Source organism: Coenobita brevimanus, chromosome 52 (genome assembly GCF_032717465.1).
Source record: "Coenobita brevimanus isolate Jiangsu-jjx chromosome 52, ASM3271746v2, whole genome shotgun sequence".
Lineage (NCBI taxonomy): Eukaryota > Metazoa > Arthropoda > Malacostraca > Decapoda > Coenobitidae > Coenobita > Coenobita brevimanus.
Window position 1 is genome coordinate 38,957,145 of NC_137005.1, and position 14,807 is coordinate 38,971,951.

The 14,807-nt window shown below is 41.8% G+C and overlaps 1 protein-coding gene across 1 annotated transcript in view; it reads right to left on the reverse strand.

Moving 5' to 3' along the window:
• Positions 1-279: 279 nt before the first annotated feature.
• Positions 280-14,807, reverse strand: part of Sirt7 (sirtuin 7) — a 28,316-nt gene continuing 13,788 nt past the window's right edge. Inside the window, exons 9-16 of the mRNA XM_080273057.1 lie at positions 14,240-14,364; positions 12,922-13,093; positions 10,625-10,725; positions 5,061-5,196; positions 4,193-4,313; positions 2,865-3,749; positions 2,472-2,540; positions 280-2,348 (exon numbers count right to left, since the gene is read on the reverse strand). Coding sequence (XP_080129183.1) covers positions 499-2,348; positions 2,472-2,540; positions 2,865-3,749; positions 4,193-4,313; positions 5,061-5,196; positions 10,625-10,725; positions 12,922-13,093; positions 14,240-14,364 — 3,459 coding nt within the window. The 3' untranslated portion in view covers positions 280-498. The remainder of the gene's footprint in view (positions 2,349-2,471; positions 2,541-2,864; positions 3,750-4,192; positions 4,314-5,060; positions 5,197-10,624; positions 10,726-12,921; positions 13,094-14,239; positions 14,365-14,807) is intronic.

Genomic DNA, 14,807 nt, shown 5'->3' on the forward strand with positions numbered 1-14,807 from the left:
TGACCAATAAATACCTCAACCATTACAAACAGCTAGCCTCCACAACAGAAAACAAAAAGTGTTTCAAAATATGAAAGTACAATATTGTTTGAATATTCCTTCCAAAAATATGACAACTCATTACATGAAGTCTTGTTCCCAGTTACTTAATAATGTTTCAGGTACAAAATAATGACTTTATCATACAAAAGGAAAGTACCATACCAGTACTGTAACATCAGTTTTACTTCTATACAATTACAGTGTCATATAAAGTTTTAAAATATATTCAGTTCTGTATTCAAACATATAATGTACATTTACAATGCAAAATGCAAACATTACCATAAGTGAAAGGACATACTGAGGTTGAAGTCATTTTTATCATAAATTACCGTAATTCTTAATTTCAGTTCAGTTAATCTGAGATGTACCTAATTCACCAACCATGGCTTTATGAGAAACCAATTCAATACTGCATACTCAGTAATCTATTGGTGACTGCTGGTCTTACCTTATTCAAGCTTTGATTTTCTTCTTCATGCCCTTTCTCAATCCTTTCCCATACCAAGCAGGGGTCAAAATTTTCTCCCCCTTTTCATCTCGGTCCCTCAAATCCTCGCCATCACTAGTTTTATCCTCCTCTTTGGCTTCACTGTTCTCCTGTTCATGTTGCTCCTCCTCTTCTTCATCCTGGTCATTATTGTTCCCAGATTCAAATTTGGACTTCCTCTTTGCTCTGCTTCTCTCGTATGTTAGACTCTGCAACTGTTTTTCAAAGACTGGCTCATATTTTCTGTAGTTATAAGTGCGCCGGCGACTTATGATATCTCGTGCCTTCTGTACGTCATCATCACACTTTGCACGTGGTGGCTTCAAACTGGCCAGCCGGCAGAGCTCTGGGTTCCTTCCACTGCAATGACATGTGAACGCTTCAGGCTCTGGTGCTGATGGAGCAGCTTGCTGAGAGTCAATGGATGCTCGCGTGCAGCTACGAGTCACCCTCCTCGTAGGAAGATCATCTTCTTCTTCAGCCTCTATTTTCTCCTCCTCCTTTTCCTTTTGTTCCATATTGCTATCAAAGCCCCAGAACCATATGTACTTTACATCTTCATTATCACAGGTTTTGAGTTTCTTTTTGGATGAACCTTTCTGCTTGGCTACACTGTCATTCAATGCTTCAGCACAAATGTTTTTCAAAATCCCAGCACTTGAATTTTCTGACACAGAAAATGTATTATTTCCATGAGGTCGAATATAGTCCACATTCCTAACAAGACCTTTACTTAAATCACTCTCTTTCACTCCCATCATGACAGCCAGTGCTCCTAAACTACTCTCATTATTAGAACCACAAAAGCTTTGATACCATATAGACTTCAACTCTTCACGTTCTGAAGCATTTAACTGGGAAGAAAATTTGGATTCAGCATTTTCATTTTGAATACTTGGAGCAACTGTTTTAAGTTCAGGTTCTAACACTGAGGTTTCAGTGTGTGCATTGTTTGCAGATGGAACAAGAGCTCTCTGAAGTCTCAAACATGGAACTGATATTCTGGCTAACCCACCAAGAGAAGAAGGAACACTACAGACTATATTATCTGAATCCACAGACACCTTCCCCTCCACACCCTTGTTCTTGGCCACAGCATCTACACAAGCTGTTGTGATAACCCCATCCACTACATGTGTTCTCAGCAGAAAGCTACTGTCTCCTGAGCTGCTCTGGCCCAAGTCTTGGTTTAGATGCTGAACTATGTAATCCACTCTAGCTGCATCACTTGTCTCATCTCCTCTCCCTATACAAACAATATTGCTCACATTTCCAAGTGGCAGAGATGGATTTACTCTTGTTGCTGTTGCTGAAGAGTCTTGGACCTTGAACAATTCCAGGTTTTCCGTTTCTCTTGCACTGTCACTACATTCAGTCACTGTCCTGGACACTGTATTATCATTGTGGCTTACTATGATTTCACTAGGACTAGAACACCTTACACAGTTTGTGTCTTTATCACTTAACTGCACTTCCATATTAAGTTCACTCTCACTCTCACACTGAAAAACCTCACTGTCACTCCTATTACTGGAACTTAATATTACAGAAGACTGAATGTGGCTAGGAAGACTAGAACCATCACCCTCACGATCTGGAGACAAGTCTGGGGCAGAGCTAATTTCTACATCTGGGTTATTTTCCACTTCTTGCAACTCACCAATAACTGAGTCCCCATCTTGGCTCTGCTTAGGACAATTTACAAAAGACCTGATGCAAAGGCCAGTGCCATAGAAGTCATTTTGCTTGAGCAGAGCCTGACCATGCCTGGCCATCCTAAAGTTAGTGGAGGAATATGCAAGCTTCAGGTAATCTACTGGACCTGAGGACTCTTGTTCAGACTGCAGAGGGAAATCTGCTTCACGATCATCCATGTCAAATTCTCCTACTTGGCCATCTTCTGTCTGACAATCCTCTGCATGGCTGTCCTCTGTCTGACAATCCTCCGCATGGCTGTCCTCTGTCTGCCAATCCTCTGCATGGCTGTCCTCTGTTTCACAGTCTTCTACTTGGCCATCTTCTGTCTGACAGTCAGCTTGGCTTTCTTCTGCCTGACAGTCTTCTACCTGGTCATCCTCTGTCTGACAATCTTCTGCATGGTTATCCTCTGTCTGACAATCTTCTGCATGACTGACCTCTGTCTGACAGTCTTCTACTTGGCATTTCTCTGTTCGACAATCTTCCACATGATTGTCTTCTGTCTGACAACCCGTTTCTTGACTGTCTTCCATGTGGCTGTCCTCAACTTGCCTGTCTCCAAACTGGCAATTCTCTAACTGACTCTCTTCAGGCTGATACTCTTCCTCTTCAAGATATTCGGTTTGATCATCACCCTCCTTCTCGCTTTCAGAATTTGAACTGCAACTTTCACTGCTTTTTATTGAGCAAGCATCTTTGTCTTCCACACTATCCTCAAGACTGTCATTCTGCCAGGCTTCTTCAAGTCTGTCACCTTCCCATGATCCCCCCTCAGCATCAGATGCCTCAAACTCCTCATCACTGTCTACAGGCTCACTCTTCGGCTCACTTTCATCAAGAAAACCCTCGTTCCTCTCCTCCTGATGTCTTGGTACTGGTTTAATACTCTCTGCAGTCAAAGCTCTGTATAGCTGACCAAACTCAGTTGGAATGTTCAGACCATTGCTCATTCTCATTACCTTACTGGCAATTTCTTCACCAACTGACTTGTCCTCTTTAATATCCTCTTGCTTAATCATATCAACCAAGCTTTCTTCTTTTTTCACCTCGTCACTGGACTTTAGACAGAGTTTACTACTGTCACTGGAACTTTCAGTTTTAACACCATGTATACTTTCCTCTGTTAGGAAGGGGTGCCAGCTTGTACTGTCACCATTTAGTAACTTAATTCCATCCTTACATTCTTCTTTAATGTTACATTTTTCTTCTTTAATTTCCAATTCACTCACACACTCTAACTTTCTCTTTCTTCTCTCTTCTTCATCTTTTCTCTCCTGCTCTTGTTTGATGAACCTTTCTTCCTGCCATCTCACATCCACACCCTGTTGGCTCTCCTCTCTAGCCTTTGCCTCTTTCTCCTCCTCACTGGGTGGGACAAGGCTGGGACGAGAGGAGGTGTTGGCCTCAGCAGGATGGAGTAGGGTGGCTAAGGTGAAGATGGGGTCACTTGTCCGGGAGTAGTATGGAAGATCATACCCCAGTGCTTTCATCACTTCAGACATTACTTCATCACACTTGCCTGTGGAGGAAAAATAAATTTAGTAGACATTTTTGCACTGGCCAACTAAACTGACAGCACACTCATTCACCATCACCCTAACTATTCCCAAGGTTATTCAGTTAAAAATACATGTCTAAAATTTCACTGCATCTACATCACAATTTAAGCACATCCATTACTCTCCTCCCTTATGCATCATGGAGAATCATCTGTGGGTAGAGAAATATATCAAACCTCTCACAGCTTAGAAACATTAGCTAATAGAGAAAAATGAGAAGCAGAAGACGTGAAACATCTTAAACACCAGGTAATACAATGATCACAAAGAATTAATAAGTGCATTAAAGTGCAAATCATCACCATAATCATCATTCCAATGTCTTTTTCTCACCTAAGGATGAGTCCAGAAAGCAAGGAGAGAGAAAACACAAGAGAGAGAGAACTAACTGTGCACAGCCTACCATTAATTTTTAGGGTAGCATCTTTGTCTTTGGGTGTCCACTGAAGGTTGACAATGTATAGGTGTGGACGTTTCTTGGGAGGTCGGTCCATCTGCCACAGCCATGGATACTTTTTCAATACCTGCCACCACATAAATATTTGTGTCAGTACAGCAGCTGTTACACATAAGGCAACAAGTTCCTCCTACCATAAATCAAAACTGTATAAGATCTCAGTAAAATACAAAGATGCAAAGAAACTGAACCATGAGAAAGTCCTTCCCTACATAAAACACTCTGAAATGCAAACTGCACAAATACATTACATGCTGCTGCTGGACACTCACCAAACACTTTGCTGTTCTAAAATATTAAATGAATACCAGCAACATATTCTTCTTACCTCTATCTTCTGTAATAAGTGACTTAAGGACACCACCCGTAACTTCTTGAAATCACACAAGTATTGCCATAACTGTAATCAGCTCTGCTACCAATGCAAATAAGTCTTCAAGATTATGACTGGTCTGGACTGTGACTGAAACAAAAATGTTGACGGTCTCTAAGTCAGTTACTACTTTCAGGCCAACACTGGTGGAGCCCTGAAGACTGCCTATAAACACAGAACTGGAGGAAACTGTACAAATGTGTGTTGAATTCTGTATTCTATACTTCATCCACTTTAACTTGGTGAATATTTTGGTCTTTGTAGTCTGTTTCCTGTTGCTTCCTACCAAAAAAATTATAATTTCTCAACTACATCCTTTCCATAGCACATTTTCAAGACTAGCATAATATTCTACTATTCATCTTTTGTTACAAATCAACATTCATGACAGGAAGGAAAGATGCCAATTTTGGCCGGGCTGATTCTGCTACCAAGCCTAACCTTAAGACTCGAACCAAGGCAGAGGATGGTGTCACAAGCGTTGGCAGCCTGACATGCCCCCTGCCAGTTGAGGGGCCACCGAAGCTGCCCTCGCTCCCCAAAATGCACAATGGTGTCAATCAGAGGCTCACCACACCTGAAAAATATTGTTTGATTTTTTTTTTTTTTTTTTTTTTTTAAATAAAGAAGCTCTACTACATTAATATATTAGCTTATTACTGCTACCTCCAGATTATTTTGCTAAGTTCTAGGAAAATAACTCATACAGTAATGTAGGTGTTAAAGTAAATCAGTCAATCATTTTCCACTTTTAGTGATTGGTGGTGGCGACCTTCATCCACTCAATTGATGTAGTGCTGCCTACTTCTTCCTTAGCCTTTATCATTCTTTTTCTGTGCCAGCCCTCCTCTCTTCCTATTTCTCCCATCTTTCCTGTCTCTTCTTATTGCTTTTCTTTCCTTTACAGGTGGCTTCACATTGCGTGACAAGCCAAATGGTTTCCTATAAGCCAAGAAACCATTTACAATGCTGGGTGGTAACCATATAACCAAACCATATGTACTCCCTACATGTCAGCAAGTGGGTTGGTGGAGGGTTAGTGCCTCTCCCCATAAAACATATAATTCAAAGTCAAATGGCCACCCCTTACGGGATTCTGGGGTTTGGCAATAGATAGACAGATAGATAGATTTTCCACTTTATGTCTGTTACCCATATGTTGTATCAGACATTTTCACCCGACAGCACTCCCCGACTTGCTCTGCACTGTGCCAGCTATCTTGTAATACCTCTAGATCTAAGGTTGACACATTCTACCTCATCCCATGTCCTCCTCAGTCTACCTCTATGTCAATCGCCCACTACCTCTACACAGGTACTTCTACATCTCACACAGCTACCCTGGTCCATCCTCTCAGCATGTCCAAACCATCTCAATCTCCTCTATTCTTACTTCCTTATGCTGTCCACCCCAACCATCTTCTCAGTTCTTCTGGGGAAATATCATCCAGCTACTCTCCACACACCCATCAGACCTTTCTCATGTCATTTCATAAAGACTGGGACAGGATTTACCAGAGACACATTCTAACTGGCCACTTACAAGTTTGAGGTCACAAAGAAGTTCAAAATATGGACACTGAAAGTTTTCGTACTATTAACAGAAATCTATCTATCTATTGCCAGACGCCTCAATCCCGTTTCAGGTGGCCACAAACAAATCGCCTCCAAGTCGCCCTGTCCCCCGCCATTTCACTGCCCTGCTCCCAACTCACACCCCCCCTCTCTCATATACCTCTCCACCCCATCCCTCCATCTCATCCTCGGCCTCCCCCTCCCTCTTCCCCCCTCCACCTCACTCACATACACTCTCTTCGTCAGTCTTTCACCCTCCATCCTCTCCACATGGCCAAACCACCTCAGTGTGTTCCTCATAACGCTTCCTATCACATCCACATCCACACCACAACGCTCCTTTATATCCTCATTCGTCAGCCTGTCTCTCCATGTGACTCCACAGGCTCCTCTTAAATAACTCATTTTCACTGCTCTCACTCTTGACTTGTGTCCTTCCAACAACGTCCAAGCTTCACTTCCATACGTTAGAGTTGGTATCACAATACTGTCATGTAGTAACTTTTTCACTTCCATGCTCACTTCCCTGTTTCTTATCACTGCTTTCAAAGAACCAGCAACATTTTTTCCCTGGTGTACCCTTTCAAGCACTTCGCCCTCCAAACCTCCATCCTTACTCATCACACTACCCAAGTACTTAAACGTACTCACATTTTCCAATTCCTCACCATCCAAGCTTGCTGTACATTCACTGACTTCACCTCTCTCAAAGACCATCACTTTACTCTTCCCTACATTCACCTTTAGATTCCGTTTCTTACACACTCTCCCAAACTCATCCACCAAGCCTTGCAGCTCCCCTTCGTCTTCACTCAAAAACACAATATCATCTGCAAACAACAGTACAGGGAGTTTCCAAACACTATCCTCTCTCACCAAGGCCACTCCAACATCCACTACCCTACCTAGTACCTCTTTTATTACTCCATCCATGTACAGATTGAACAATCATGGAGACATGACACACCCCTTTTTCAACCCAACTTTCAAAGAGAAAAATTCACTTAGTTCACCATCCACATGCACTGCAGCCTTCGCACCATTGTACATACTCTTCACAGCATTCAACAACTTCCCATCTACTCCATATATTCTTAACACTTTCCACAATCCTTATCTGTCCACCCTGTCATATGCTTTCTCCAAATCCATGAAAGCCGCATACAACTTCTTTCCCTTCTCTAGAAACTTTTCCACTAAAGATCTAAGAATGAATATCTGATCTACACAACCTCTTCCCTTCCTAAAGCCTCCCTGATCTTCTCAAACAAAATTCTCTGTTCTTTCTCTACCTCTGTCAATAAGTATCCTACCATACACTTTTCCTATTATACTAAGAAGACAAATGCCCCTGTGATTACCACACACTTCTTTCTCCCCTTTTCCTTTGTACAAGGGAATAATTATACCCGACTTCCAATCCTCCGGGACTCTACCTTCCTCTCAGGCCAATCTGCACATCTTCCACATCCATTCTACTACTATCTCTCCCCCATGCTTCAGCATTTCACTACACACTCCATCAATTCCTGGGGCTTTCCCCGATTTAACTTTCTTCATTGCTTCCACAACTTCTATCCTACTGATTTCTTCCTGTCTTCTCACCTCCCTCCTTCTCCCAGCCATTCCCCAGCCACTCGCATTACTTCCATCCTCTATGTTCAACAGTTCCTTAAGTTCTCTCCATCTGCTCACTTTTTCTCCCTTCTCCACTAGTAATCTACCATTTTTATCTTTCACTCCCCTGCTAACTTCACTTCCACCCTGTCTTACTCTTTTCACCTCTTTGCAGAACATTTTCTTACAGTCCCTCCATTTTACACTCAAATTCCTTCCAAATTCCTCATCCACTCTCTTACTAATCTTTTCACCTCTCTCTTTTTCTACATATAACTCTCTCTTCCGCCTCTCAACTTCTTCCACGCCCCTATTTCTCATCCATTCATTGTATGCTTTCTTCTTTTGTGCCACAGTCTGTCTCACCTCTTCAGTCCACCACGCTGTTCCTTGCACCCCCCTCCGTCTTCTCTTCCTTCCACACACCACATCACATGCTGCACATATTTCTTCTGTAAATTTCCTACACACACCTTCCACGTCTCCCATCTGCTCCAATTCATATTTGCCCAATCGTTCCTCCACTTCTCTCTTATACTCTGCCTTTTTCTCATCCTCTTGTAACCTTTCCACTCTCCTTGCAACTACTCCTTCCTCTCGTTTTTCCCTTCTTCTATTCCTCCATCTTACTTGTATCCTAATTCTGGCCACCACCAAGTAGTGGTCAGAAAGTCCACTCCCCCAACCTCTATAAGCTCTTGCATCCATTACACATCTTCGCATCCTTTCATCCACACACACATAATCAATCATTGCCTTCCTTTCATTCAGTTCACCACCCACCCTTCTCATCACTCGCCATGTATACCTGTGGATCATTTTATGCCTGAAGAGGGTATTGGCTATCACCAACCCCCTCCCAGCACAAATGTCCACTAACGCACTCCCATTCTCATCTATCTCAGCAGGCACACCCCACTCACCAACTATTCCATCCACCTTCACATTCCCAACTTTACCATTCATATCACCGATCAAAAACACTCTCTCATTCCTTCCAAACTTTTCCATGCGCACTTCTACATTTGTCCAGAACTCTTCTCTCACTCTTCTAGCACGATCTTGCGTTGGCACATACACACACACAATCGCCCACATTTGTATTCCAACTTTCAACTTTACCCACACAATCCTTGACCCAACTGATCCATACTGTCTTATGCTCTTCTTCCATCTTTTACTCACAACTATACATACTCCTTCCTTTGCCCTCTCATTCTCACCTACTCCTGCACATATACCCCATCCATACTCCCATTCTCTCACACTTTCTCCTCTCCATTTTGTTTCAGTTTTTCCACATACATCCACTTTCGCACCCTCAAGCACCTGGACAATCTCTCTCTCTTTCACCTCATATAAAAACAGTTTCGACATCACATCAGCACTTGCTGAATAATGTTATGTTTCAGCTTTGCCATAAATAAGGAATGTACCATATCAAAGGTTGCTGGGCAGTAGCTATCCCCTCCCCCTCCAAAGGAGGATAGTGGTCTGCAGGAAGGGGCACTTTCAGCTTGCAGTCCACTGGGTTCACATTCAGATGGGTTTGGAGTTGCAGCTATTAGCTACTATTATAATATTTAAAATGGTCCATCATTTCATGGTGTTTGAGAAATTAATTATTTTCCTTATGTATGGCTAAAACCAAAACAGCATTATTCATCAAGTACTGATATTATCAGCATGTCAAAGCTATATTCACACAACAAGTATCTCTTTCAAACACTTTCTGCTGGTACTATGCACATTATCAATGTTGATTAATTTGACTTCCTTGTGGTCTAAAACAAGCATATATATGGCCAATTCCTTCCCTTGGAGAGGTTTACTTTAAACCATGGAAAATATGTAATCTAGTAAAAGCCTGACTGCAACAAAAATGTCATAATGTCATTGTCTTATGGCCAACACCAGATTAATTTATTCAGGTATGTGAAGCCCCTTCAATCCCAAGTGGCTGAACTCATATCCTGCCATCAGCAACATTGGTGGTCTTCTCTACAAACATGGAAGGAACACTGTATTTTCTGCACAAGATAAAAGACAAAAATTTACTGATGAATACATGGTTTCAATCCAGCAAAATCAACCATTATTTATCACCAGATACTTTATCTAACAGCCATTTGTATCTAATCTAAAAGTGCAGTAATTCATACTTAAAAAGTATCCTCTACATACATGCTTCATTAATCCATTACATGGAGAAAAAAAAAAAAAAAAAAAAAAAAAAAAAAATTGTCATTATGAAAGCCAATTTAGTGAAAAATTAATCCTGGCTGGCACACAATTCAAATTAACCCTTTCAGAATTATTTCTTAGTTTACTCTTGTTGCTGCCAAACAATATTTTTCAGATTATGAAGAATAACCCTAGTACTGGATGAGTTGTACTGTATTGGAAAAAGGCACCTCTGTGCAGTGGCAGTGACATGGCTGGCTGCCTGGTTATTTAAATGTCCCTAAACTGGGGGGCAACTTCAGTCTGCAGTCTACTGGGGTTACAATTTCTAGTACCAGTATTGGAAGGGCAAAAATGAGAGAGTATGGTAAGCCAAGAACACAATACCATGAAGCTTATGGAGGAAAAAAAAAAAAAATCTACTAAGACAGAAATATCTACAAAGCATTGTTAGGATGAGGTGGAGGGATGGAGTTGAGAGGTATATGAGGGAGGGGGGGGTGAGTTGGGGGGAGGGGAGTCAAATGGTGGGTGACAGAGTGACTTGGAGGCATTTTGTCTGCGGCCACCCTTTGCGGGATTAGGGCGTCGGGCCATAGATAGATAGATAGATAGATTGTTAGTCCAACCTGTAGCAGCGTCGGCCGGTAGTGTGTTTGTATGTAGAGGTCCTCTCAGTTACATCAAAGGTCCTTACATACTCCCTCGCAGGAACACAGTGCCGACACACCTGCAAACACACCACAAATTTTACTTCCTGACCTTTAAAGGTCATGATGATGATGATGATGATGATGATGATGACAATGATGACAATGGCAATAATGATGATGATAATGATCTTTAGTTATGTCCTCTTGATTTCAATATTGTACACTTGGACAATGTCATAAGGATAAAACACCATACATGCTAGAGTATGGAGATGTGATAGTACTGCATTGTCAAGAGCAAAATTGCAACAAACATCCTTTGCCAATATAGTCCTGCCATCTGTATTTTTCATTCCATCCTACATATCACACTGTATCATTCCTTCTCACAGCCTCCTCTGATGTGTGTCTCATACTGCTATTGCATGAAAAGTTTTCATTTGCCAGTAACACCTTCCATCACCACAGCCAGTAGGGGTGCTAGGAAACTTTTGATTGTAAGAGTACATGTTCACATTCTACATCCATTTAACTCTTCTGTGACCTTTCTAGAATCTTGCTTGCTCCCTACAATTCTCTCAAAGGGGATTATCATATCATTGTATCATTTATAAAGTCTTGAACATGCTTGCATGCATTGACCTTCTTCACCTAATGACAGCTCTCCCTGCTGTTCAATCTCTGGCAGCCTCCTTATTCAGTCCCTATCCCCTCAGATTACACTCTATGACCTCATCCCAGGTCTTCTTAGGAAATAAGTTTTTACACTTCTCTCTTCTTCCCTCTTTTAAGATCACTAGTTACCAAGCTTGTCAATCGCTATTCCCAACACTCAAACTTTCTCCATTCTAAGTTTCCTCACGACTTCAGTGTGTTTATCATCACCTACACCAAAACATGACACTGTATCACATTCATTATTCTCTATACCAAAACTGACTTACTCCATTCTGTCTTAGTTTCCACAACACTTCTGTGTGTTTATCACCACCTACACCAAAACATAACACTGTATAACATTCATTCTCTTCGATACCAATACTTTCTTACATCCTATAAGCCAGCAGCTACTGCTTAAGCTCTCTTTATTTCCTTCCCTAACTACCAATTTTATTCAATTTATCCAGGCCGCTCATACATTTGACCCACTCACCCACTCAATCCATGGTTATCCTCCACACTTTTATGTAACTGGTGATATTAGAACACTATTCCTTTGTGCCTTCTTCATTTCTCTGCCAGCATACCCTTTCCTAAAACACTATTTCATGTTCTCATCCATCCTTTTTCCTAAGTGTTTTCACTCTCTTACACCACTTACCAAACTTCCCATTGTGTACATTACAAGTCTTCGGTAATAAATATCTGGTGCTTTACATTATAATTCCTATTTACTGAATACTTTAGGTTTGGACTCCAACACCTAATTCCCCAATCTTTATGTTCCAGTTTATCATACTCTCTGGGTACACTACACTGACTTGAAATCATGAACTTCACTATCTCTCCACTCAAACACCATAATCTTTTACCTGGTTACCTTCAATTATCTCCAATAGTGTGTATCAATAAACAATACTCCATCCATCCATCATCCAATTCTACGTTGCCCCATGAGGAGCGTAGAAGCCCAGGGCTAGGCAATTCGGTCCTGACATTTAAGATAAGAGTGACCAGCCTCACTCATCCCTGAGTTGCATTACATGAGCGATAACCCCAACCACCCCTTGGATATAACCTTCACTGGCTCAATCTGATTGAAGCGCTGTAATTACCCACTAAACCACCAGGCACCATAATTTGGTTATATGGTTACCACCCGCATAGTAAATGGTTTCCTGGTGTACAGGAAAACATTAGGCTTGTCACTCAGTGTAGAGTCACCCACAGGCAGAAGGAAGACGAAAGAATGAAGGAAAGAAAGACAAAAGAGGGAGTGTAAAGTCACCCCCAGGCAGAAGGACGAGGAAAGAATGAATTAAAGAAAGACAGAAGAGGAGAAGGAATGGAGAGAGGAGAGGAAAACTTGTATTATCCACACAGTCATCTTCCTGAGGACTTTTAGGCTGCTAAAATTATAAATATTAACAAAAATTATTACTGCTCATTTAAGAAGAGGGCAAGAAACTACCCAAATTTCACTCACCACTCTAACCTTCTCTATCACTATTCTTCCATGTAAAGTATACATCTTTCCCAAAACACAGCAGATTCATTCCATGTTTAATTCCGCACTCACTTCCATGGTCTGACCTTCCCAGCACCAGACGCACCTCAATGTACATGTTGCCATGGACTTCGGACATGGCAGACTTAGGGAGGCCTGAGCGCAGGTGGAGCCCATCACAGTTCTGAGACACCACATGCTTCACTGTGCCTTGCTGGTACAACACTGACAGTGCCATGTGGGTTAGGGTTGGTTCTGCTGCAGACAGATCATGGTTCCTAGAGAAAAGAAAAAAAAAAAAAAAATCAACATCATAAATCTTAGGCGGCATCCATACCAAATGCTTGATGGTGTGGCCAATTGCGGGCAGGAGTTCTACATCACTGTAACCCACAGAAATTCTTGGCCAAACTTGCATCCAGTGGGCCCACCTGTACAGCTTACAGTGATACACAATTCCCAAGCACAGAAGTCATTACTGAGTCACAGCTATAAGAGAAAAGTATGTATGGACACAGATATATGAACAGCATACTGTAGTTCATGTATGTGTAGTATGATGTTTACAGTTTGGTAGGTTAAGGCACTCAGCCCACTGTACTGATATATCAGGGTTCAGTCCTCGGGCGAACTGGGGTGTACTGCTCACATTATACCATTTGAGGTTGAGTGACTGATCCCCTCACCATAAATGTCTGAAATGATAGGCTAACACCAGGCTCCTACACTCCTGATCATCAAGAGATACTGTGGAGGAACTATACAGGAACTATGCATGTTACTACCATAACCCTGGGAGCATATGGATGTAAACCAGGTGGCCTGCAAGCCAAAGTTGCCCTTCTCCTGCAATCCACCATCCTCCTTTCAAGGTATAAGAAGAAAATGAGGGACATGTCAATCAACAGACTGCTCTGCTACCCAATTATATCAATGCCACTCTGTGAAGGTGCTCCTCTCTTGTATTAGGTACTATGCATAACACAGACATGAAACAGAAGCAATATTTCCTTGGGAAATTAGTTAAAAGTATCTTACTGAATCAAGCAATTAAGGTGTCCCTCTCTTGCATTAGGTACTATGCATAACACAGATATAAAATAGAAGCAACATTTCCTTGGAAAATTTATTAAAAGTATCTTACTGAACCAATCAATTAAATCATTGTTCAATAAAATTATAAAGTACAAATATAAATGAGAAAAAGAGACATTTAAACCTTAAACATTGGAAATGAAAAACCAACTACGATGTATGACATAATACCGTTCAGTATCTCTGCACTATCTGTCACTGTTGTTCCCACTTAGCCATACTTGTGAAAATGTTCCCACCTAACCATAGTTAATTTCTACTTATATTCCACAACTATGACAAGGTCTTGGTAACATTCAGTGATTGGCCTGAGATTTTCAGTTACTAACCCAATATTCTGGCCCTTCTGCAGAAGAGTCCAAATGCCGTTGGGGCCACGGTAGTCCGGGATGGAGGCCGCAGTGGAGATACCAGCCCCTGTGTATACCACCAGGAACTCTGCATCATGGATGGCCTGGTGGCAGAAGATATGCATACGGTAAGTCCTTGATGTAGTTTAGATATGGGTTTCAAAATATAATTACTTTCTCCATATAAGTGGATCAGTAGTAGCTGCAACCTCACACTCATCTGAACGTGAACCTGGTGAACTGCAGGCCACAGCTGCCCCTCTGCAGTCCACCATCATCAACTGGGTGGTAAAAAAAAGTTCAGGGACAATAATTGTATAATCACTTAGCTCCACTGCCCAGTCATATCAGTGCCACCACATGAAGGTGTCCCTCTCCAGCACCACGAATGTAGTAACTATCTATCTATCTATTGCCAGATGCCTCAATCCCATTTTGGGTGGCCACAAACAAATCATCTCCGCAACGACCTGTCCCCCACCATTTCACTGCCCTGCTCCCAACTCACAACCCCCTCTCTCATATACCTCTCCACCCCATCCCTCCA